Source organism: Trichomonas vaginalis, chromosome IV (assembly GCF_026262505.1).
Source record: "Trichomonas vaginalis G3 chromosome IV, whole genome shotgun sequence".
NCBI classification, from domain to species: Eukaryota; Parabasalia; order Trichomonadida; family Trichomonadidae; genus Trichomonas; species Trichomonas vaginalis.
Window position 1 is genome coordinate 17383384 of NC_067206.1, and position 25942 is coordinate 17409325.

The 25942-nt window shown below is 34.0% G+C and overlaps 8 protein-coding genes and 3 pseudogenes across 11 annotated transcripts, besides 4 other annotated features; 4 read left to right on the forward strand and 7 right to left on the reverse strand.

The window, feature by feature from the left end:
• The first annotated feature begins 1300 nt into the window (after positions 1-1300).
• Positions 1301-4470: a mobile genetic element.
• Positions 3538-4470, forward strand: TVAGG3_0113100 (uncharacterized protein; the record flags this gene model as incomplete). The annotated part of the gene is made up of 1 exon (XM_051223249.1): positions 3538-4470. The coding sequence occupies one exon, from the start codon at positions 3538-3540 to the stop codon at positions 4468-4470; it is 933 nt and encodes a 310-aa protein (XP_051108235.1).
• Positions 4471-4630: a terminal%2Cinverted (terminal inverted repeat of Maverick-2 transposon ID:TVAGG3_0113110).
• Positions 4471-25942: part of a mobile genetic element that runs on past the window's edge.
• On the forward strand, positions 4631-5065 carry TVAGG3_0113120 (uncharacterized protein; the record flags this gene model as incomplete). Its single annotated transcript, XM_051223250.1, has 1 exon — positions 4631-5065. The coding sequence occupies one exon, from the start codon at positions 4631-4633 to the stop codon at positions 5063-5065; it is 435 nt and encodes a 144-aa protein (XP_051108236.1).
• TVAGG3_0113130 (repellent protein 1 family) lies at positions 5531-6001 on the reverse strand (the record flags this gene model as incomplete). Its single annotated transcript, XM_051223251.1, has 1 exon — positions 5531-6001. One exon carries the CDS (start codon positions 5999-6001, stop codon positions 5531-5533), a length of 471 nt encoding a protein of 156 aa, XP_051108237.1.
• TVAGG3_0113140 (uncharacterized protein) lies at positions 6032-6628 on the reverse strand (the record flags this gene model as incomplete). Its single annotated transcript, XM_051223252.1, has 1 exon — positions 6032-6628. The coding sequence occupies one exon, from the start codon at positions 6626-6628 to the stop codon at positions 6032-6034; it is 597 nt and encodes a 198-aa protein (XP_051108238.1).
• TVAGG3_0113150 (uncharacterized protein) lies at positions 7633-8067 on the reverse strand (the record flags this gene model as incomplete). The annotated part of the gene is made up of 1 exon (XM_051223253.1): positions 7633-8067. The coding sequence occupies one exon, from the start codon at positions 8065-8067 to the stop codon at positions 7633-7635; it is 435 nt and encodes a 144-aa protein (XP_051108239.1).
• TVAGG3_0113160 (organellar and viral DNA polymerase type B) lies at positions 12482-13197 on the reverse strand (the record flags this gene model as incomplete). The annotated part of the gene is made up of 1 exon (XM_051223254.1): positions 12482-13197. A coding segment is annotated over one exon (716 nt), but the record flags the coding sequence as incomplete, so codon positions are not given.
• Positions 13287-13758, forward strand: TVAGG3_0113170 (annotated as a pseudogene). The gene has a single exon. A coding segment is annotated over exon 1 (472 nt).
• On the reverse strand, positions 15846-16811 carry TVAGG3_0113180 (organellar and viral DNA polymerase type B; the record flags this gene model as incomplete). Its single annotated transcript, XM_051223255.1, has 1 exon — positions 15846-16811. The coding sequence occupies one exon, from the start codon at positions 16809-16811 to the stop codon at positions 15846-15848; it is 966 nt and encodes a 321-aa protein (XP_051108241.1).
• TVAGG3_0113190 (integrase core domain containing protein family) lies at positions 17070-18066 on the reverse strand (the record flags this gene model as incomplete). The annotated part of the gene is made up of 1 exon (XM_051223256.1): positions 17070-18066. A coding segment is annotated over one exon (997 nt), but the record flags the coding sequence as incomplete, so codon positions are not given.
• TVAGG3_0113200 lies at positions 18327-18822 on the reverse strand (annotated as a pseudogene). Its single transcript has one exon. A coding segment is annotated over exon 1 (496 nt).
• On the forward strand, positions 25269-25794 carry TVAGG3_0113210 (annotated as a pseudogene). The gene has a single exon. A coding segment is annotated over exon 1 (526 nt).
• Positions 25795-25942: part of a terminal%2Cinverted (terminal inverted repeat of Maverick-2 transposon ID:TVAGG3_0113110) that runs on past the window's edge.

Sequence of the window (25942 nt, forward strand, 5' to 3'; positions counted from 1 at the left end):
AACTTAAACATATTTTCTTTATCATATCCGTTTCAATTATCCGGGAATTCATTTATTCTTCATTCAAAAGATTTATCAAATATTAAATTTAGAGTAACTGACCTATTTTGATTGTGATTTAGAATTCATGAATGAAATATTATGGCAATTTCAAATAGAAAAAATAGGTGATGAGATAACGGATTAAATATTTATTCTTAAATCATAATAAATGATTAAACAACAGCAACCACAACAACTTAAGGCACAAAAGCACCCAGGTCCCTCAGACCATTACATACGCCATATATGCATATAATTCAAAGACGCAGAACAAACGCAAAGGTTGAAATATGGAGATTTGGAGATAGTATTGAAAAATGACCATTTCGAATTCGTTTGCAAAGGTGGTGCAGTGATATCAAATATAAAAGAAATTTTATTTATGAATTCAAAAATTAAAGGAATAACGGATGATATAACATCAATTCCACCAGAAGAACAGAGATATTACGCATTAAATGCATTTCCTAAAGTTTTGAAGATTGGAAGATTTAATTTAAATGAGGAATTCATAAAAGGTTTCCTAAATGACATAATGGAGAAGGCAGATAAGGAATATGTGGATAGTGAGTTAAAGAAGAGGACAGATAAGGAATATGTGGATGAAAAAGATAATGAAATTAAAGAAATGGTTGAATGGTATCATGAATGGACATCAAAGATTTTAAAAACTAAAGCTGATAAAGGATGGGTTTCAGGATGTTTAGACCTTAAAGCGGATAAAACATATGTTAACGATGAGTTAGGGAAGAAGGCAGATAAGGAATATGTTAACGAAATATACCAAAGTTTGATAGGAACAAAAAATATTGAAACTATTGTTGGCGACTTTTCTGTCAATGAAGAAAATAAATATTTAGATGGCAGTTTGTACACTCCTTAAAAAATGGTATACGGTGAAACTCATTCCGAAAAATAACAATGAAATGTATGTAAGTTATAAAAAGAATGATGGCACAAAGTTAAAGTTCCATTAGACAACAACTGCTACTTAAACTTATATGGAGACGAACAAAAGAAATATTTAAGAGTTTATGAAATGGCAGATATGACATTGCTGACCCAGCTCCAGCACCATATTATTATGACTATGGAGATGATGTCAGAACACCACATGTAGATGAACAAAAGTTAACATTATATTTAGATTATTATAGATATAAAAGATATAATGCAATAGAAAAAACGAGAATAGTATATTATTATACAGATGACAGAAATAAATATTATAGTCAAGATTTTACCTACCCTGAAAACATAAGATTATATTATAAAAAATATTCTGACACAAACCAGAAGAAACCTGAAATAGTTACACTATATTTTAAGTTCAAAAGAGACAATCCTATAATATCTCATATGTTTGATTTAATGAACCCAGTAGGTTCTATTTATACATCTATGGATGCAAGAGGTCCTCAAGTAATGTTTGGTGTTGGTGCATGGGAACAAATAGTTGACAGGTTTTTGTATTGTGCAAACTCTTCAAAGGAAACAGGAGGAAGTAAAACGATTTCAGGTGAAAATTTACCTGCACATAGTCACTACATAGATTTAAGCACATCTCAAGCAGGTTGGCATAAGCATAGATATTGGGATTGGTCAGGAATGACAAAAGGTAAAGGATATGATGTTAAAGACGACGTTAAGTTTGCCATAAATTGTTACTGGAGTGACACTCAGGGAGAAGGAAACCATACACATTTCGTTTCAGGATATACACAAACAACGGACAAAGTAAAGAATACATGCCACCATTTATGACTGTATTCGCATGGTATAGAGTTCAATGAACACACTTAACCCAAAGGGTTTAGGCTTACCGAATGAACTAAATATATTTTATGTCTGTAATTAATTAGGTAATGAAGTAATGGATGAACTACAGAAAAGAAGTTAAAAGCTTGGGGTCGTTTTGTACAAAAATATTGTGAGTAAATGAATTAGGTTATTCAATAATTAATTATTTTTGAAGAACTGAAGGGGTCACCAGGTCACCAGGTCATTTCACTTCTCTGAAAAATGAGACAACATGACATTTTGACAACATCATGGGTTATTCAATAATTAATTATTTTTGAAGAACTGAAGGGGTCACCAGGTCACCAGGTCATTTCACTTCTCTGAAAAAATGAGACAACATGACATTTTGACAACATCATGGGTTATTCAATAATTAATTATTTTTTGAAGAACTGAAGGGGTCACCAGGTCACCAGGTCATTTCACTTCTCTGAAAAAATGAGACAACATGACATTTTGACAACATCACAGAAAATTTGATGCAGTCCAAAAATAAAGTTAGTTTTAAAATTATTTTTATTTTTTTATTCCTATATAAATGACAGCAACAAACAACAACAGCAACTTTATCGTTTCTGATGAAAAAGTTATTGATTCATTAGTTGTGGAATTAGTTGTGGCAGAAACTAAAACCCTCAACGAAAGAATCGGTGAAAACATGATTGATTTACATAACTACCTCAAACATGATGGAGGAAGAGGAAGGAAAACTGGTACAGCTTTATTAGTAAATAAAATTTCAAATTTAACGATTATAGATGTTGATATCAATAAATCGTACAATGATGAACTTAAAGAAACAGTTAGAAAAGACATTTTATCAAAACTTTCGGATAAAGATGTTATCGTTAAAACCGCATCAGGAGGTCTTCACATTTATTGCAACACTAATTTCTTCTATGCAGTTTCGAACAGAATGATTAAATGTTATTCCTGCAATGATTATGATATTGACATAATGACTTCTATGGATGATTCAAAACGTTCTTTAGTGGTTATGGCTGATTCAAGAGTTCGAAAGAATGCAACAGAACCAATCAATACATACTCATTCATTCGTGGAAGTTATGATTCAACATTAACTAGAACAGTGAATGATATATTAAATGATTTGAATATTAAGGTAAGAGTTGAACAGAAGAGCGAAGAAATAAAGAGTATAATGAATGAAAACAAAGATGTAAACATTGACGATAAACTAGCTCAGAGCATAGTTGATGGCATCTGTGATTTTGAAGTACATAATGATGGTGGAAACATGAATTTAGAAAAAGAAATAACATTATTCACACTGTTTCAAGCTATTAATTCGTTACCTAATCATTTAATTAATGAAGCATACGATAACGTTTATAACTTCTGCAACTTAACTGAAAATGCAAAAAGTAATTTTGAAAAAGCACGTAGTAGATATGCACATTTAATGACTTCTCCATTTGTTTTGGTGAAGATTCTAAAACTTTATCAAAAGGAATATTATATGAATATGTTTTACCTTTATTACGTAAGTCAAAAATAACATTTGATATCAAACTTGATGACTCGTTTTTGATAACAGATATTAGACGCAAGGCTGAAAATCATCAGTATAAAAACAGTTCTGAAGTAATTGAGGATTTATCACGTGTAATCCGTTTTGTAGATTGTGGAAACAAATATTTCATTCAGAAAGATTACAACATACACGACAAAATGAATCAAATATCATTTGTTCTTCAGTCAAACATGAAAGAGTCACTCAAAATGATTAAATTATTTAAAGAAGAAGGTAAAACAATAACAGCATGGGATGTACTACTAAATCAATTATCCTCATTAACCGTTAAGGGTGTTTGCTTTAAATCTGATTCCCCAGATGTTTTCTCAACGTTTCAGGGTTATAAATACAACATTCTTGAAAAGCCTGATTACTCAAAAATTGAGATGTTTATGAATTTCATTAAAGAAGCCATTTGTGATAATAATGATGAAGTGTATAAATACCTTCTCGGCTGGATTGCATCAATGATTCAACATCCTGGAATCAAGAATGAAACAGCAATTATTTTGAAAGGACTTCAGGGAACAGGTAAAAACAGATTTACAGACATTATTTCTGAACTTCTCGCAGGTTATTCATGTAAAAACATTACTGAAATAAGTGAGCTAACGGGTAATTTCAACTCAGTAGTTGAAAATAAAATGTTTCTTGTACTTAATGAACTCAAGAATGTAGGTGAAGACAGACTCGCAAACTTCAACGCTTTGAAATCAATTATAACGGATAATGAGATTAGAATTAATGAAAAGAATCAACCCAGAAGAACTGCTCAGAACGTTGCAAACTTCATTTTCGTAACTAATAACGTTTACCCTGTCAAAATTGAAGTTGGAGACAGAAGATACGTAGTTTTAAGAGTTAATGGTAAATTCAAGGGTCAATTTGATTACTTCAAGAATTTAATGGATTCATGCACAAAGGAATTTTATGATAACCTTTTAACATATTTTATGCAATATGACCTTTCATCATTTAAAGTTAGTATCCCTAAGTCGTGTACAGCGGCACTGCGCGCCTCCGTACACCACTTAGCGGTTTTGACACTTTACGAAACCAGTAACGTATATTTTACAACACAACCATAACACCAACTTAACCTTAAATATTTACAAAACTATCTGACACATAAACGACTTCACTAATGATTTCACTAACGACTTCACTAACGACTTCACTACCGTCCTCACTAAATAAAAAATAACCTTATTTTTATTTTTTTTAAATTTTTTATTTCATTACAAAGACATGTCCGACTACATTTACTATGACTCTTTCCCAGAACGTTTCCGTGAACTATTCAAAACTCAAGTAAAACTGAGAAACATGCATTTTAACAAAGACAGACCCATTGACGATGAAAGAAACCCTGAATATATTACAATCCCTTATGACGCAAAGTTCATTGCATACATTCCTTATGGTCGCAGAGGAACGAAAACTATTTCAACAATGACGAAAAATTATTTCTGGAGCGATGAAGAAAATTGCCTTATCTACATAAATGCATACTTAAATAAAGCTACATATTGTACAAAAGAAGGTTGGACTGGATTTGAGCTCTACATATACGACGACGATGGAAACAGACGTTGTGTATACCCATACGATAATATGTACCATTGTTTTCATCAAGCATTAAACGAATACATAGTCAGTAAGGGTCTCATTCCTGCTGAGTAGAAATGTTATATTTTTGTTCTGTCATTTATATAAAAATAAACGTTCTCGCTAAATAATAAAATAAACTTAAAAATAAACGTTGTCAGAGGTGAAAAAATAAATTTAGGTGAAGTGGTGAAATCTCACCTCTTTTTTCACCTCTTTTTTCACCTCTTTTTTCACCCACTTGAATTCATTACTTTATAACTCTCTTCCTTTCTCCAACTCTTCTAACTTCTTCTTAAGTTCAGCAATGTTGTCCTCATGAAGTTTAATCTTCCTTAATATACCTTCTCTATCTAATGGTTGCTTTATCTTTCTAAACTGAACTCTACCATCCTTCATAGTATGAACGTAAAAACCTTCTGGAACCGCTCCTGATTTAATGTATTCTACCAAAAATTTTTGTTTCATTGCTTCAGTGACTTTAGTCGTCATTTTACTCTAAATAAAATGTTCAAATAAAATAAAACTAACATTATTTTTTCAGTAAGGAAACGCAGGAGTTTTACGATTTATTTGAGGAGTAGGTTCTGGTTTAAATGTTGGAGTCGGTTTTGGAGTTGACTTTTGAACAGGAGTTTGTACTTTCATAGGTTCAGGAGTCATTGAAGGTGTTGTTTGTGAAGGCGTTGGTTTTGACGTTGGTTTTGGCGATGGTGTCGGAGTTTGTTCAAATTCAGCTACTTCAGTATTATTTATAACATTTGCTTTGTTTCTTTTCAACATCATTACTGCTCCTGCTGTAGCTAGCAAACCTAGTGGGAGACCATATCTTATATAAGGACTTGACCAAATGCTATTTTTGACAGGAGCTGGTGGAACACCTAACCTTGGTGAGACTGCTCTTTGCCATTGTGCAGCTCGTAAGAAATATTCAATAGGTGCTCCATAATCGTTTGGTAAAGTTTGTTTCACAGATGGTGAAGGTTCACGAGAGCTTGATGAAGAACTCATTTATAAGCTTTAAAAATAAACGTTCATCCTTTATTCCTCACTGTCGTCCGCTGCTAAGTTATAGTCGTCAAGTCTTATTATTGGTATGCCTGACTGTCTTACTTGTATTGCAAAGCAACAATCCCTCATAAATCCAATAAGTGGCTTTGGTACATTTTCAGTTGCTAGTTCAATAGGTCCTTTAACAGACAATTTGTATGTTATTGGAGCAGTAGATGTTTGACCTTGCTGGAAGCAAAAGTCCACTTCTGTTGGAAAACCACATAAGAAATGTGTGTTGTCATAGCTATCCCATTTATGTTCCACACTACCATCATCCACCAATGACCTCATAACATCTTCATTAAATCCAATCATATCATTGTTTGTATTGCAAGCGTTCGCAACCATTTCATAAAATACAGGTCCATATGATTTTTCAGGTTCTGCAGGCATATTTCCATAAGCTCCCATGGAAAGCTGAAGATATTTAAACTTAGGGTTCTCAAAATTAACATAATAGTTGTCTTTCTTTCTAAATAGTGCCCAAATACTTTTAACATTAATAGGCGTATAAGCTGCTGTAAATGTTGCACTTGAACTATCTGTATTCTTTGAGAATGAACCATCCATAGGAATCCAATCCATAACTTTAACAGGAAAACATAAAGCCTCGTTTGTATAATGTTCTACAAGTTCTGTATAAATGTTAGGGTCTAAAGAGAATGACTTTGGATGAATAAAACATTCATTAAAATCCATCTTTGTTCGAAATAGTTGCTGGGTTACAGTTGTAATAGTAACTGTTCCACTAGCTTCAGTTGCACTCGTTATCATAGTGAATGGTTCATTCCATGGAACAAATTTATTTGTCGGTGGATTTGAACCTGAAGCAAATGCAACTTTAAGAGTTGGATTGAAAGCAATGATATCATTTACAGATATAGATGTGCATTGTAAGGCGTCGCTACTGAACTTTACTTTAAGCTGAATGTTTCCTGCAAAAGCTGGAATAAATCGAATAGTTCTAATGGAAGGAATCTTCTAACAGGAATTCTTAAACGAAGCTTAAAATCAAATGATTTTCCTGCTGTAATTGGACCACCAACAATTTGTCCTGTTCTGCATGTTCCCGAATGACTCCATACATCTTTATGTCGAGTCTTTGAAAAAACATCGACTTTCTTTATTTGTTCGGTAGTTTGTGAGTTTGAAGTTATATATGCTTCTTCTCTTGCGTTGTCTTGAGAATATACGATACGACCATTTGCAAGGATTTGATATCCAGCAACTGCATAGAAAGCGTCATCGAAACCAATCCAAAATCCTGGTGGGTTTGTTTTATTGGAACCTGAACCAATTTCTTTATCTACAATAAATTGACCTTCCATTTTATACGTAATGAATGTATTGTAAAGGTCCAACATATTTTCACCAGGAGGTGAGAGATTGAATGTTACCCATGTGTTATCTTTAGCAGTTCCAGGTTGTGATGGAATCTTTGCGTCAGAATATTTTCTATTAGTGTCACCAATTTGAACTGCATTGTCTATGATATCGAAATATGAGCGAATCTGATGAATATGCTCTGCTGGAGTAAATTCGTTTAACTGTTCGTTCTGCATGTATTTACTTCAGATAAAAATATCTATTTACTTCATTATTCTCACTCTTCTTCTTGGTATTCGTGGTGGAAGTTGTTTCTTGACATTTTCAATGAACTGTACATTCTCTTTTGTCTCGACTTCTTTCACTGGTGGGTCAGGGTTCTTTGACTCGGTTTGCTTTTCAATGAAATTCACGAACTTTGCAATAAGCTCTTGGTTCGTTATTGAAAGTACATCTGGCTTCTTTTCTTCTTGTTCTTTTGGTGGCTCAGTTTGTACAGAAGGTTTTATATGGGCTTCGTGGGCTTCGCCCTTGCCATGCACCTTAATGTTGTCGCTCTCTGTATTCGCTAATGGAACCTTTCTTTTTCTTACATATATTTTACCATCTTTACTCTGACTTACATAATAGAAAGGATGTTGTATTCCTCTGGCGTCATTTAATATAATAGACTCTCGTTCTGATTTTGACAAGCTCATTTTACATCGGTTAAAGTTTTAATTTAGTTTTTTATCTACAGTCAAATGACTCAGTCAAATCCTACGGACAAGACCCAAGGGGTCATAGATGTTGAAGCATTGAAGAAAGAAATTCGTGAACAAATTTTATCCGAACTGAAGGAACAAAAACCAGAACAAAAGCCAGAGAGACCAAAGAGAAAACTTAGTGAAAAACAACTAGCTGCATTAGCTGCTGGAAGACAGAAGAACCCACGTTTGCTGGCGAAAAAAGCTAGAGAAGAAGCAAAAGCAAAGGAAGAACAAAAAGCAAAGGAAGCTGAAGCAAAGAAAGAGTAAATGGTTTATTTTTATCCAAACTAAATGTATAGACAAATACCTTTATCTGTTGCGTTCAGTAGTGAAAACCCTGACGTCAAAATAAAGGGGAACAGAGTAACGTTTAAGTTTCCAACAGACTGGATTGTGAACATAAATGAAGAGAAGTACATTGGCATAACATCTATGTATATAACACGTGCTTTCAGAAAGGTTGACTTTATACTTCAAGTCGAGATAGAAAATGACGAACAGTCTTTAAGCGCCCAAAACATTCACATATACAAATACTTTAAAGACGATACAACATTGTTGCAATGTATGATTTCATTTAATGAGATGTTCGAGAAAAAGTTCAATATTGAAGTACAAACTTTACAGCCTTTACGTGAGTTTCTTGCACAACTGAAAGAAGAAGGTAGTCAGCCACAACTTATAGACTTTCATTATGAATTTAATGAAAATGAAGATGGAACTCATGACTGTCAGTTTGTTATATATTCACCATTCAATGAAGTCGCTAAAAAGAAAGAAAATCCATTACGTATAAGGTTTCAAATCTCTGAACCCAATGAAGACTTCAAGAATGTTTTCAATTATGATGCAATACTTCCGAGGAAAAATGAATTTTCAAAGATTGTAACACCTGGCATTTGGGATAGAAAGCAAGCTATATTATATTCAAACTTAAGTAAGGGAGTTGAAAATGAGTTCATTGGTCATACAAGAACTTCACCACTGTCAAATCCTAAGTATTACAAGCTTACTGGCTTCAATCGTGAGTTTTGGATAGACATGTTCTCCACTCATGACCATAAGTGCCCAGTGTTCTTACCTCCAGATGGGAAAGATTGTTTATACATTGAAGCACAATTGTTAAACTCTACAATAGCTGTATTGTAAATGACCACATAGGCTTCGCCCATGCCGCTAGCGGCTTATTTTTATCACAAATGACCTCATTGCTGACAAAAATAAATGACCTCAGAACTTCAACTTACGAATAAAGCTTGTTTTAGTCGTTATTGAAAAGTTGAACTTTTCAGCAAAGCAAGGTTGACATGACTTACATAAGTCGAATGCAATCTCTTGACCATCATAAAGTGCTTTGTAAAGTTTCATTAAACTGAACTCAGAGTCTTTGTCATATGTTCCAACAGGTATGTGAATGTTCTTATCTTCATTGTAATAGCATTGTATAGCTTCAGGAAACATTTCATTAGCGGTTAAAGCAATAACATCTTGCTTCACGCCTTTCATTCTGCAGTGAAATGCAACTTCATTTAAATCATTCGTGAGTAAGTCTATGTAGGTCTTCTTTCCACAGAAAATACTTTTATAAGCTAAACTTTGTTTTCCAGGTGTTATTTCTGCAAAGTCGCTATGAAATTGACCAAGGTTCTTTCCTATAAGTTCTCTACCGTATCTCTTCTTAAACTCTGCTGCAAGCTTTGGGATGTCTTCATTATATAAGTGCATACTGTCGGTATCCTGGTAAAATATTTGAAGACCCATGTCCTCTGCAGTACAGAATACTTCATTCATAATACGTTTTGACATAGACAGAATATTAACACCAAGTGGACAGAAGTTAAAGTGTCTGCAAATGCTTTTCGTTAGCTTGAAAATAGTTTTATCTGAACCATCCAAACCTTCGAACTTCACTATATGGTTGTAATTTCTTATAGCATATCTTATAGCATCTTTGTCATCTACTATGGTTATTTTTGACTCAATAGGAGATAGAATAGTTTTGCCATAAATGCTGTTCAGAATGAGTTTTATAATTTCTTGTAAGGGGTTTTCTTCTTTCTTATACTTTAACCTTAACTCAAACAACTTCTTTACTTCATCTCTTATTCTCATATCTCTGTTTCCATCGTAATAGTATCCTTGCAACACTTCACATTTGACACCTTGATATTTTATGAGGTCTTGTAATGTTATATGGTCAACATACATGAGACAGCAAGTGTTTGAACTTCTTGGAACGTTAAGTTCTGGATTTAGTTCAGGGTCGCAAACTATTAAATGAAAGTGTCTGGGTATACCAATCTCTGTTATCTTAATGAGAACAAAGAAGCCAGACATAAACTTTTCACCAATGGGTTCCTTTTGGTCATCATCGAATAAATGTCTCATGAGATACTCTGTGTTTAACATTTCTTCCTTCAATACTTTTGGAATACCTTCTAAAGTATAAAGTCTTGCTATAGCTGAAGGATATAATGAAACAGTGTCGAAGTCAGCAATGAGTTTCTTTTTGCTCTTTTGTTTCATGTTATCTGACAACATACATCTTCCACCTTGAATGCATCTCGAAATAAATTCTCTTGGTTTATTTGAGAGGTCATAAAGATTTCCATTCGGGAAGTATACTCTGTTCTCAAACAATTTGTTAGCAATTGAACAAATACTAACGTAGTCATAAACGTTTAAATCAAACTCTTTCAATAAGTCATTGCGGAACTTTACAAAACCTTCTCTTAAAATTCTTACATCTTGTTTGCAGTAAAACGTGCTATATTTTTCTAAGTCGAAGTGGTTCTCATCTATTCTGCAACCTTTGATGGAATCTATGTTTTTCATAAATGTATCTGCATCCCGGATAAACTTACATGCTTCAGAAATGACACCAGTTCTGTTGTCATTTGCTAACAAAACACTGCTGTAGTAGTTATATGGAAATACTTCTTTCGGTCCTGTTTGTAAGTTAAACATAGCAGGAAATAGTTTAAGCTTCTTATTTATAACACTGTAAGAGTCTTTTATAATAATTGCCCGTCCTTTATATAAACCAGTTATTTGCATTGTTCGTGAACCTTTAATGATGGGAGTTCCTTTCACTTCTGTCATGTGTCTTAAGATGAAGTTTATGTCATAACTGAGGTTGTGAAAATATATTAAACTCTTGTCAGGGAGTCTTTCCAAAAATTCTGTTGCACAGTTTTGACCCCAAATGCTTTCACTCACTGAACCATCTTCACTGTCATAACAGATGTTAAAAGCTTTATGAAAGCCATCCGTACTACACTCAAAGTCAGCAAAGAAAACGTGCTCAGGAATGAATTTACATTTAGCTTTATTTACTTCTTTTGACTCTGCTTTCTTCTTCAGTTGTACACAATACTTTGGAGCATATGTCAAATCTTTAAATGGTGCAAGGTTCTGTTTATATAAGTCAGTAGTATATGTGAAAAGTTCTCCATAAGAAATAGGTTCGAAATATTTGCACTCCCACAATGTTTTCATAACATCCCATAACGGTGTTGTTCTATCATAACGAACTACATATTTATCTTCTCTCTTTGTATAAATCTTCATCTGTTTCTCAATGTTCATTCCACCACAAGCTTTGAGAATTTCTTTATAGTTTCGAATGAAGTATGTTGTCATTGGAAGTCTTTCATTTAGCATGTAGTGGTCTTCAACAAGAAGTAAGTCAATAGTTCTAACAGTTTCGCATTCTTTTGGTATATATCTCTTTATTTCATTATGTCTTGAGTCATTGAAATAACCAATGGTAACATTAAATGCTATACCTGTTGCGTCAGAAATTTCTTGTACTTTACTTTGAGGAAAGTCTCTAACACGAATGACTTCTCTCATGTGGTCAATAGTTTCTTCATTTACTCCAGCCTGAATGCAAGCATAAACGAAACAATTGTCCTCTGTCATAAGTATTGCAGTTCTTTTGTTCAGTTCATTGAAGATTTGGTAGCGTTCAAGATTTATAGGTAATGTGCAAAGATACTTCCATAACTGACCGCTTCTCTTCTTATAAAACTTCTTTTCACCATTATCTTTCCAAAAGCTTTCTATAAGTGCTGGGTTTCCTGTTTGCTTAAGAGCTTCCAAAATGGCTTTCTGGTCATTTGTCAGTGTGCTTTCATCTCTATATGGTCTCTTTTTTGGTTTGCCTTTCTTTACATCTGACATCGTTAAGCCTTCATATTCTGTTAAATCATACATCTTTATTTCAGTAAGATTCTTTATGTTTGTCAAGAAGAAGTCATAGTGCATTTCAACAATACCTGCAGCATTTGCTTCTATCTCTGATATAAAGTTCTCCTTCAAGAGCTGATGTAGTAATGTTCCAATATTATTGAGGTTTAACGTAGAACATTCATACTTTCCACCAAGTTTATAACATACCATCCATCTTTGTTGCGAGTTTATTTTAATTTTCTCTAAGAGTCTCATGAAAACCTTACCGAAATGTTTGTGTAAATATTCTCTGTTTGGTTCATCTAAAGCTTCGATGTTAAAGTCAATGAGTCTATTGCCTGACTTCACATTTCTCTTCCTATTCTCTTCATCTTTCTTTAACCATCTCTCACCTTCTTTTGGTTTGTCGTCAATGGAACGAATGACATCGTTAGCTTTGCGAACTTGTTCTATAGCACTTTTAAACATCTCTCTTCTCTGTTGTTTCAGTGTGTCGTCTCTTCTTCTTGTTTCACCAACGTTTGCATTTGTTATGTCAAACATTTCTTGACGAACATCATGCGAAAGAGCTTTACGAGTATGACCAACGTTCGCATTTGTTATGTCAAACATTTCTCTTCTTACTTCATGAGGTACTGAACGTCTATGATATAAGTCAATAGCAATGTCATTTAAAGGAAATGCTCTTGCATGGACTTCGTCCTCGCCGCGTTGCGGCTTTATGAACTCATGAATTCTATCATAACTTATTGCACCATTGTAGTCTTTAATGAAGTCAGCGAGTGCTTTTTTGTTTGTCGCGTAATGTTTTGCAACATCTATATTAGCTTCTGTAAGAAGTTGTTTTATTTCCGAGTGTTCTAACTTAGACAACTTCCGATACATCTTTAGTAGGAAATAAAAAAATATTTTTTGAAAAAATTAGATTAGATTTTTTAAGGTTAGTTTTAAAATATTTCAAACTTTTTATTTTAATGAAACACATGCAAGATTGCAAGTTCTTTTCATACAATGCTCTCGCTACTGCCATCAAGAATGAGTTCAATGGTGCTTCAAACGTTAATGTTATCTTTAACAAGAAGTTTGTGAAAGAATCTAAGTTCGGTCAGTATGTCAGACCATTAGCTATTGTCATTGACCGCAAACGTTATACTTCACAAGAGTTAGCAGTAGTTTTGAAACAAAAGGGTTTCTTCGTGAATGTCAAAGATACTCATTATACTGTTATAAAGAACTCCAACATTGACTTCTTCAGTATTGCTTTAAATCTTTCCGAACAGAAAGAATATAAGAAGGGTGAAAATTGTGAAATATTATCCTTCATCTCTGAAGACAATAACGAACAAAGATGTTATACAAAAGTTCTTACCAAAGGTTGAAGAAGCTTCTATTGACATTGACGAAGGAAGTGAAATGGTTGAAGAAATTGACCCTGAAGCTATTTAACCAAAAATATATTTTTGGTGAAGAGGTGAGATTTCACCTGTTTTTTCACCTCATTCTCTCTTCGTTAATGTTGTCGTGACTTCTTCGTTAATGTTGTCGTGACTTCATTCTTCCTCTTTGAAGTTATCGAAATATTCTGTTATTTTTTCCTTCAGTAATGGTAAGTCTTCTTTGAAGGTAAGTATTGTGCAACCTTTGATGTCATAGTGTGTTTGAGGAAGAGTATTTTTGACAATTTCTTTTATTTGCTCATTCGGTGTCATTGAAATCGGTAAGTTTTCACGATAGAACCAGTTTCTGTCAGATTTATATATTTTAGCAAGGTCGTAAAAGCTTTTGTTGTTTCTTCTGACTAAATGCAACATAACCATATCTTTATCTTCTTCATTCTCCAACTCTTCAGTATAAATCATATACTTATAGTTCTTTTCCTTTCCTTTTGGTACTGAACGCGGTATTCTTTTCTGTATGCTTTTGTCTTTGGATTCAATGACTTCATCTTTTGCTTGAAGTTTCTTTTCCATCTCTCCACGTTCTTGTCTGTGAAGTTCGTCAAGAAGTTTGTAAATATTCCAAGCATAACGTGGTGAAGCCCACATTGCAACTGCATTTACTAAAAGTCTATGAACATAATATCCTCTCAAACCGTTTGGCAATTTTTCACGGTTTTCATAGAGTTTTGGCGACTGGGATTTTTTACCTACTCGCTGTTCTTCACTGTTTTCAGAAAAAAGTACGTCTCGCTGTGCTTCACTTAATAGTTCTATGGTGCTTTGGTTCCTAAACCAGTCTTTAGGAAGCTTAGTATCTGGAGCAAAACAAGCCGTCAAAATACTTTGCATTTGGTACATGTCGTCTTTGACAGAACGAATGAGTCTCAATTGTTTGTTATACTGTATGTATTCGTATTCTTCATTTATGACTTCATGAACGATAGCAGTTGTTGTGTTCTCTAATGTTGACATATCTGTCTTTACATACAGGATAAAAAAATAAATAAAATAAAAACTAACTTTATTTTTTTTGAGATAAACACTATTTCTTCACAACATTAAATTTTATCCTGTATGAAATGACTTTAAAAAGATTATTGACTGACTTCGAATACTATCTCATTGACGCACTGACAGACCCTCAAAACTGTGTTGAAAGTTCTTTAAGCTTTAAGATTGAAGGTACGACGCATTTTGTCTTCACTTACGTATTGAAAGAATATGACCGTTATCATAACGAAGTGAATCAAACACTAATAAAATTTGTAGATAAAAAATTGGTTAACAATGAATATTTTAAACGTGAAGACCCAAACACTGCTGGAGATGATGAAGAATACAGACAAGTTATTGAAAAAAATAACGCAAGATTAGATGCAATAGAAAAGAAGTTTAATGAATGTCTTACAAACACGTATGAATATCTTATGCAGTGGGAAGCCAGATGGAAATAAATTTACGTCAAATATGCAATTTATAAAATCTTATGTCGACAGGCTACGTAGCACAGTGGTCTAAGGTGGTGTTATGGAGGGGTCAGGGTCTGTGGTTCGAACCGCGACAGCGCCGTATTTTCTTATTTTCTTTATTTGTCTTGTTTGTCGTGAATAAAAAGTGTCATAAAAGTGCTCTATCTTCCACGGGAATAAATAAAAAATTTACTTTATTTCTTCTTTATTTCTTTGTTCCCGTGGAAGAAGGGTTTTTGCCGTTTTTTCTCAGCCGAAATCAACGATTTTTTCATTTTTGGAATCCTTAGCAAATGAGGAATCTTTTCTCTCGTGGAAGCTTTGACCAAAAATATAATTTAGGTGAAGAGGTGAGATTTCACCTCTTTTTTCACCTAATTTTTCACCCTCATGACTTTGTCATAACTTCTTCGTAAATGCTTTGTCATAACTTCTTCGTAAATGCTTTGTCATAACTTCTTCGTAAATGCTTTGTCATAACTTCTTCGTAAATGCCTTGTCAAGATTTCATCGTAAATGCTTTGTCATGACTTCTTCGTAAATGAGTGTAAATGACCAAAAATATAATTTAGGTGAAGAGGTGAGATTTCACCTCTTTTTTCACCTAATTTTTCACCTCTTTTTTTCACAAGCGTTTTACATGAATTGTACGATGTATATTTGAAATCCTAAACAGTTTTGTAGCTTCTATTTCTTCGCTGAGGATATCAAAAGTTTTAACAATGCCGAAAGTCTCTTTATATTTCTTCTTGACGTCAGATAGAAGGAAATCTTCTACTGTTGGATAGTTTTTGTTCAGAAATGCTAACATGTCCATTTTATCTTCTGCTGGCTTTTCTGCTTCTTTCTTTAAGTCTGCATAGTCGTTTCGCATTCTTTCTATCTCTTTGACGGAGTAGTTATATTTCCTTATTGCTGCTTTACATTTTGAACATTGTGGGTTCATTTTTGCATTATACATTGAAATTTGACCTGCTAGAACAACTAAAGCGTCAATTGCTCTCTTCATCTCAAACATAGCGGGTCTTAGTTGTTCGTTCCATACTTTGCCTCTTCTATCTTTATCTCTTATTTCCCAAACACATTCAGCAACTAACGAAACAAAGTTGTCGTAGGTCTTAAATTCTTCAGATTTATATATGTCAGAAACATTCTTATATACCATATCGCAATCTTTGTCCATAACTTTATGGTTGCAATGAAAACCAAGGAATTCATAATTTACTTTACGTATGAACTTCTTTATTTCTACTGAGTCAGTTGCTTTGACTTCAATTTCGTCGAATTCAGGAATAGTTAGTTTTTGATGCTGAATTTCAGGTAGTTTAGGTAAATGGTCGATGAGGTCCTCCATTTCATAAAGATACTGTTCATTTGTTTCATCTTTCGCACTACAGTCTAAATTACTTGTTAAAAGTTCCTGCTTAATTTTTTGTATTTCTGTTTCGAAAGTAAATGAAGAAGGAATGAAGCTTTCCATCTCTACTAACATAGATGTTGGATTCATGACTAACGAGTTTGGTGAAGTTGTTGTGGACAGAGTCCCGCCGTTCGCGGCTTGAATTGTTGTTGTGCCGATTGTTGAAATCATATCTTTTATACAAAATAAAAAATAAATAAAAATAAAACTAACTTTATTTTTTCTATCTTAAGGAAATTCACGAAAATTCAAGAGGTGAAAAAACAGGTGAGAAAACAGGTGAAATCTCACCTCTTCACCTATAATATATTTTTGTCTGATTTACATCCAACGAAAAAGTTTAGAAGAATTTTCTTATTCTTTCTGGCATGTTTTTATCTTTCCAGTACTCCCGCTCTAATGGTCCCAGATGAGTTGGTTTAGATTCTCTCAAGTTCTTAGATGGTATAACATCTTCAACGCCTCCTTCATATCTTACTTTATAAGTGTCATCGTTTATGTTGTAGTCAAGTATTTCAATAACCACTCCTCGCTTTGCTTCGTCAATGGTTTCAGCAAGTTCGCCATTACTACTTTCAACTAATTTATGACGAGGGTAAAATGCTATGGAGTCGTCAGCAGCTTTTATAAGATATCCATTACCTTGCGTAGAGTCTACGATATAATAATTTCGACTTAACCTTAAACGTTTCTTTGTCAACGGTTTGTCGTCAAGAACTACACGAACTTTTGTTCCAGGAATGAGAGTAAATTGTGTTGAATTTCTGATATTTTGTGTTTGACTTCGTTTCTTTTGTATATACTTTTCTTCTTGTTGTTGTGTCATTGAATTTGGTGTATGTCCTGTTGTAGAATGTGTTGAGGAATTGTAAACTTCGATGAAATGTTTCATTGTTTCTTCGGTAAAGTCTCGCTCTTGATTTAAATCTCTGAGAGTCCTTATGAAGCGGTTAATGATACCGAGTATGTTATGGTTATGGTCTTCAGTAGTGTAGTGAGTTATGTTATGCTTAATGAGAAATTCTGTGATTTCGTTGCTGAGGTATGCACCGTCTTGGTCTGATGTTAAAATACTTGGGCTATGTTCTGCTACAAACTTTTGTAAAACTCTTAACACTTCATGAGTTCCTTTATTTCTCATTATATACGCAAAAGCTTTGCGAGTGTTAACATTAATGAAGATGAGGAATGGTTTATGTCCTCCTTTTCTGCTTTGAATGAGAGTGTCAAATTGGTATGCGTCAGGAGTGTTGGAGTAAATTGGTAAAAAGTAGTCGTAAGGGTTTATTTTTGTTTGATGTACAACATTTTTGTCAAAGAACCTTTTCACTTCAGCTCTGTTAGTAAATCCCGAACTCTTTGCAGCTTCATTGAATTTCTTAAAAGACCTCCATGGATGTTGTTCGAATACTTCTTTCAAGCTCATTTATGTAAAGTTAAAGATTTTATTCTAGGCTCAAGCGCGTTCATTGAACGCGGTACCATGCGAATATAGTCACAAATGGTGGCATATAATCTTCACCCGAGCCTGTTGGATTTGTTGTGAAAGTGTGTGAATGATTTCCTGTGGTTCCACAGAAAATACCTGTGCTTGAATCTACTGGGTCACTTGAAATATCATATCTATGCATTCCCTGTCTATCCGAACCTGCTGCAAGATTTGTATAACCTCTTTTTGTTATTGAATGTGAATGACTACCTGTTGTGTTTGTAGTTCCTGTATGAGTGTGCGGTGGAAGGTTTGCTTCAGTAATTTTCTTCGAACCTCCTGTTTGCTTTGAAGAGTTCGCACAGTATAAGAATTTATCTACAATCTGCTCCCACATACCAAAACCTAAAACTGTTTCTGGATTTGTTGAATTCATTGACGTATAAATAGAGCCTATAGGATATAATGTTTGAAGTATTTCTGTCTTTAATGTTTGAAGCTCTGTTTTGTCTGCTTTCTTATCTAACATTGTTGGTAGTTCATATGCTTCAAAGTTTCTGGCATGATCTTCGATATTCCTGCAACTCTTATCTAAATTGTTAAGAGTATCTTTTACGCTTGTACTTGGATTTTCTAATGGTGCACTTGAACCAAGGTCAAAGTTCAATATTATGTCGTCTGCTCTAACAGTAGTGAAGGATTTATGTGTATGGTTCTTGTCGGCTTTACTGTCTAACATTGCTGGTAGTTCATATGCTTCAAAGTTTCTGGCATGACCTTCGATATTCCTGCAACTCTTATCTAAATTGTTAAGAGTATCTTTTACGCTTGTACTCGGATTCTCTAAAGGTGCACTTGAACCCAAATCATAGTTCAATATTATGTCGTCTGCTCTAACAGTAGTGAAGGATTTATGTGTATGATTTTTGTCGGCTTTACTGTCTAAAGAAGTTTGAAGTTCATTTATATCGGAGATATTGTGTTTATGAGATTTCAAAACTTTGTTCGTTGCGTCAAGTTCTGTTTTGTCAGCTTTACTTTTAATAGCATCTTCAAAAGTTATTTTTGACTTAACTCTCAAAGTAAATCTTGGTTCAACTAATACACCGTTAACAAAGAAGTATGAAGCATAAATTTCAGCGTTATAACCAAATGATTGTGGTGCTATACCTGTGTCATACTGTACAGTACAGTGTATGTCATAACCTTTAGCACGAATGAATTTATATCTTCTTTCATTAACATTTTTCGTATTCACTTTTTCACCCTGTGTTAAATATCCATGATAGTCCGTTATAATCTGTTCATCAGAACTTATATAATGAACATGGTTTTTGTCTGCTTTATTGTCTAAAGAAGTTTGAAGTTCATTTATATCGGAGATATTGTGTTTATGAGATTTCAAAACTTTGTTCGTTGCGTCAAGTTCATTTTTGTCCGCTTTACTATTTAATGTAGCTTGAAGTTCATTTATATCGGAGATATTGTGTTTATGTTCTTTATCTGCTTTTTCGGCTAATTTCTCTTCTATCTCATTTATTTCAAGTTCATGCCTACCACCACCTCCCGAAGAAGTATTTTTCTTCAGCTCTTGAAGAACGTCCACTTCGCCATCTTTGGTGTCAATAATGAGACTTTGAGTTAAAACCTTTCCTGTCTTAATGGATGTTTGTAAAACTTCTTCTTCACCGTGTTCGGGGTCATGGTCGTCGTCATATCTTGTGAAATCAGAGATGTTGTCATACATTAAGCATATCTGTCTCAAAAGTTCTGCTATTTGGAATTGGAACGAAAGATATACAGAACTTTCATCATCTCCTAAAGTCAAGTCTGCTTTCTTAAGTATTTCTTGAATGTATGCAATGAGAACAGAGTACCTTGGAAAATATTCGAACAATATTTCATTAGCTGTTGGTTTTGGGTGGTTCTTCTGGAGTTTCTGTTGTTTCAGTTCCTTCTGGAGTTTCTGTTGGAGTTTCTGCATCTCTTGACTTCAATGCTCTTGCTCTCAAAGACCTAAATGTTAGAGCACCGGGTTTTACAAAGGACTTTATAAATGCTTTAATAGTTCCTGGTAAGTTATTGTTAGCATTAAGTAAGTTCCTTATGCTTCCATCATGTACGTCCATAGCACTATGTAAAAAATCTATACTTTTCTTGTAGTCAGCAATAGACTGACTGTGATTTTTTAAAGATTTGTCAATACCTTTAAGCCAATCTTCATGCATGTCTGATACTGAGCCAAGAATATCATTTGCTTCCTTTAGTGTATTTTGTGCTTTTCGTAAAGTATCCAATCCCGTACGTGCATTGTTTGCTATACGTCTTACAGTATCTATTTGACTCCTTGTTTCTTGCATCCAACCAGATAAAGTTTTAATAGTATCAGAACCATTTGAAATGAAGTTCAAAGCATTTTTGACGTCATCTAAAGCTTCTTCACCAAGTACAGCCCATATCTTTCCGATTTGGTATTGAAGAAACTCCATATGAAGCAGCTGTTAAACCAGTATTTATAAGGTCCATATCCATGATTTAGCAGTTTTTCCATCCTTTCCATCCTTTCCATCCAAACCGTTTTCGCCTTGAGGTCCTTGTATTCCTTGAGGTCCTTGTATTCCTTGTGGTCCGGTGTCACCCTTCTCTCCTTTCAGTTCATCTTTATGTTCGTTATAATATTCTAATGTCATAAGGTGTACATCATTACTGCTACCAGCAACTCCTAATATTTGTTTCTCATTCATGACTAAATTCTTTAGGCATTTAATGTTGTCGTCAAATCGAAAGCTCTTTAACAATTCAATGAGAACATTCAGTACTTTCACTAATGAGGCATCTACTGTAGAATTTATATTGCACCGTTCCATCATTTATGATAGGAACCTTGCTGTTGTAATGAATGGGTCATAAGTGTTAAAAGTATCGAAATCAATGACTTTTTTAGTTTTTCCATCGTCAATGACTAAATCATTGCCTTCAATGGTTAAAGTTGAGTTTTCGTTTACTAGTTCATGTGCTCTTCTTGCTTCATTTGTTTTCATACGCATATGCAGCAATAGTCATATTTTAATGAGAATAAAATGTTGTTCTATTTGCAAAGTACTGACCCAAACGAATACGGAACAGTAAAGCTACAAACAAAACTTAGGTCTTCAGAATGAAGCGCTTGCTTTCAGAGTTGTTGACTTCAATACTATCGCAACTTTTGTCATAACAGATGAAACAGATTTCATGGAGTTTGAAAAGATGGAAAGAAGCATGAAATAAGATTTCACAATAATGTAGAATATAAGATGGAAACATTAGCTGGAGTGTTAAATGCGCTCATAAATACTACAATAAACAAGGAGAACGAAGAAAACTTAATGAATGTTAAACTTATTGCAGGAGTTTTGAAGTTCAGTTATGCGAAGGAGTTTAAGATAACACGAATGAGTCATAGAGTTCAATTGCTTCTGGGAGCATACCATATGACATTTCCTTTGAAAAGTATTGACAAAACGATTGAGATGAAATCTGTTCCATACGTATGTTATGGCAATTGTTTATACATTGAGTCTAAAAATAGCTAATGTCACAGGTATTTCAGGAGTTAATAGTAAAGGTTCAGTAGAATATAAGTCTTTCTGTTATGAAGTAAATTCAATGTTCATTCCAAACGTTCCTGTCATAGCAACTCATTTAGGTAAATGGGTTCGCATTAGTCCTCATAATTTGAAAGACATGCAATTCAGACTAGTTGACTTTCAAGGAGAGCCTGTAGAACTGAAGGCACCAGTGCGAATGACTGTTGAAGTAGACTTTTTAAGAAAATATTAAATGCAACAGCTTACAAGAGAACTCAGAGCTAAAAATATAAAGTATGAATGTTATGTATTAGGTCATGAACTTTGGTTGTTGCTGTTTGATGAAACAAATGAGTTAGTTATGTCAGTCAAGAGAACAGAAAAAGGCGTCAAAGGCGCCGAGCGCAAAGCGCTATATTGTGTTAGTGAGAACTGCACCAAGTCAATAAGATTAGGTTTGCATTATGAAGATGAGTTCGATACTGTTGAAGAAGTTTTGGATAGATATTACAAAATTGCTAACTTGAAATTTTTTTGACTAACGGCGCAAAGCGCCAAGATGGGCTCAAGAGCCCTCCTGACTGCTTTAATTTACTAAAACATATTTCAAACATAATTTATATTCTGTTGAAAGTTTTGTATACTCGTTCGAATATTTATACTTAAACTCAACTCCTGGAGTACCTGGTATTTCAATGATGCGGATGTTACCTATTTTCATGAATGGTGGCGTTTGACCACAGCATTCGATTTCAGGGTCGAGATAGTCAATGACACATTGTTTCCCTGTTATTCGTGATATAACATTTTCAAGGTCCTCCTTTGTTAGAATTATTTGGTTCTTGCTTATAAGATTTGTCAAAAGCTTCTTATCGTCTTTGAGTAAGATAGTTTGATATAACTGAAGAAGGTAATGGTCTACGTTATCTGAAGGATTTGTTTGAACATTTGTGTAAGGGTTGTCGTTGGCTTCTCTTGAAAGAATTTGGTCCAGTGGTGGATACTCTAAACTGAACATCTGATGTAGCGTTAGCGTTTGAAGCTGAGTTTAAATTCACGGCGCCATGCGCCAAGACCGAAGGTCCCGACTTAAGTTCTGGTTCTTTTTCTTTCAAACACTCCGAACTATAGTTCTTTATGACAATATTGTTTGTCGTTCGTGAGTCAACATTTGATGTTGGTTCAATTGGAACATTAACGGCACCAGCTAAGATGGATTTGCTTCTCATTTCATATAGAATAAAAACCTTTTATATGTATGAAATGAACAATATACTCGACAAGGGTTTGAATGTAAAGCTAACGAATGAAAATATTGTTGAATTCACTGAGACAGGAGCTGTGTATAAAGATGTAGAACTACTGAACAAAAGAGCTAAGGGAAGAAGCAGGAACATGAACAAAGGGTGGAAGCCTATAAAAATTTATGTCAATGATGGCTCAGGAGGTTCAAACATAAAGTATGCAGAAAGTTATAGAGTTTATGCTCTCAAAGTGAAAAGCCTTCATTTAAGAACAGCTATTCTAACGCATATCCTCAAAAGTTAACGGATGGGAAGTGGATGATATGAATGACAGCAAAAATATTAACAGAAATGGCGACAGAGATGCATGGAATTTGTTTACCATCAGTCAATTGAAGGTTAAACTTTAAAACAATGTTGGTCGTTCCCATGGAATATTTTTGACTTTAATGGTATTAGTCATGATATGAATCTCAAGGTATGAACGAGGAGAGATGAGAGACTTATATGCTTCCCAAATTTCTTCAAAAGGTAATGTTATACCTGACTGTTTCCAAATGAGTTCAATATCATAGCGTGAGAAACCTTGAAAGATAACGAAGTCAGTTATGAGACGTTTTATGTTTAAAGCTAAAAACCTCCATGTTTGCATAAGTATTGCTACAGTTAAGTGGTAATGTCTGACTTTAGTAATGATGTTAGCTAATGGTGAGTCAGGCTTTGACACTAAACCTTTTCCGGCGAAGTCGTCGCAAACGAGCAGAGTGTTTGAAGGATACTTTTTGAAGGGGTATTTTGAAAGTTTTGACAGAATGTAGTTTGTAAGTCGTTTCATATCGTAAACTCCTGAGTATTGACGTAAGTGGTGTTTGTCAATAATTCTTTCCATCTCTTCTGAAGTCTTTTGCATTCCTGACTGTATAAATTCAACGATGGCATAATATTTCCTCTTACGTCGAATGTAACGTTGAAGAAATTCAATGAGTTCGCTATCTGGAACTTTAACGACAGAGGCTTGAACTTTTGACATAAATGTTTTCGCTGTTGAGTCCATAGAGTCTGAAGTTGCTGATATAATGATTTGGTCATAATATGAATCTTGACCTAAACGCTCTGTTATGAGTATATGACGAATGAGGTTAAATGTCTTACCTGACCCCATCTTTCCACAATAGAAATAAACACCATTTGAACAGAACTCATAGTCCTTACTGAAAGGAAGAATAAGAGAAGAGTTAAGTTTGTCTGTAGTTTCATTCATGTCTTCATCTACGTCATGTATTAAATGCTTCATTTTATCTCCATTAAAAATGCAAGTCAGAAATATTCAGAACATAGCACCGAGTCTAACTGACAAGAGTATAAAGATATACTATGAACACGTTATGATGAAACCAACCAAAATTCAAGAAAGTCAGTATACTTATGAATATCCAAGACACTGGGTAGAGTATGTAGGAGGTGAGAAAGCTATTGAAATAAGACAGTTAGAAGTATTCCAGCAGGAAGGACAATATTATTGAAGAACTTTAATGTTTTGAGATATAATGATGAGACAAAGAAGCAAGATAGTTTTCCTATTGCTGTGTATGTGAACCTAGACACAGGAGATGACATGAAAGTTTTTAACACAAAGCTTCAAACGGTAGTGAGAGAACAACTGACTGCGGAAGGACACCCATTACCTTCAGAAGTTACCATAGCGTATAATTTTGAAACAAATGCAATAGATTTTAAAGTCGTCTCTGCAAAGAAGTCAGGTTTTACATTTAATGAAGCAGATGTATATTCGAATGAAAACTTCAAAGCTATTGCATGGTTAGATAATGACGATTGCTTTAAGAAAATATTTAAATTCAGTGACTCAACGATGTCAATAGATGACCTTCGTGGAATGTTACCATCGACGTTTACAGTTGAAGGTTCAGCAGGATTGCTTACAAGATTTCAATTTGGTGGTATTTGGTCTCGTGAGAACATTGTTATAAAATCCAGTATAAGTGAATTTGCTGAAGAATCTATATTATGTCTTTCAAACTATATGTATTCGCCGCCGAAGCATTATAGTATAACAAACTTTGTCAGTAAGTTTAATATAAGACTTGTTGAACCTTCTTCAATGAAAGATGTTGTGCTACCCAAAGACGGAAAGGATGGACTCATTATTGAGATGATTTTAATAGCATATTAAATGAGCTTGTTTTTAAAGGTCATTCATGATGAAATAACTGTTGTAGAAGATGTTAGCAATTGTTCAGACATTTTGAAGCGTATAGATGAGATAAGAAAGAAGTTTATGAATGAGAATGTTTATGTTTCATTGACTTTCTCCAGTAAAGAGAACTTTTATGAGATAATATTGAAGAGAGATGATTTTAATATGGTGTAAATGGTAGCTTGGGCAGCTTTAGGCGCAATGGGAACAAAAGCATTAGCATTTGGAGCAAAAGCACTTGGGGCTTATGACGCAGTAAATAAAATGAGTGGAGGAAGGGTTTCGAAGACATTAGATGCAAATAAAGGGAAGATTGGAGGCTGGGTTGCAAAGAAGTTAAGATTAAATAAAAATAGGGCTCATAAATAAAGCATCCAATTTGGTTGCGACTGAGTCAGAAAATGCTTTAGGAAAGGACGATGAGTTTGCAAAACATGCAAAAGACTTTAATGACCAGATGAAAGGTGAAACAATGCATTTAAATAGAGTCGATGGAACTAAAGAAAATGTTTCTTCTCCACCAGTAGTTCTTCCGTATGGTCCCTATGGAATGTATGGAAACCCTTACGAAAGACCATTTGACCCATTGACTGGTGGAAGTAACTGGTATCATTACGGACGAAGAAGAAAGACAGTTAAGCTGGAGACAGACGTGAAGAAAGCAACTAAAAAGAAACCAAGGAAGAGAGTTATAAAGTAATGAATTCAACATGGTTAGAAAAGAGGTTAGAAAACGTGTTAGATCTAACATTCTAACATAAACATTATTTTTGTGCTATGTTTTCATACGTGTGAGGGTGGTGATATCATTAATTTTTATATAAATGACAGAACAAAAATAAAGCATA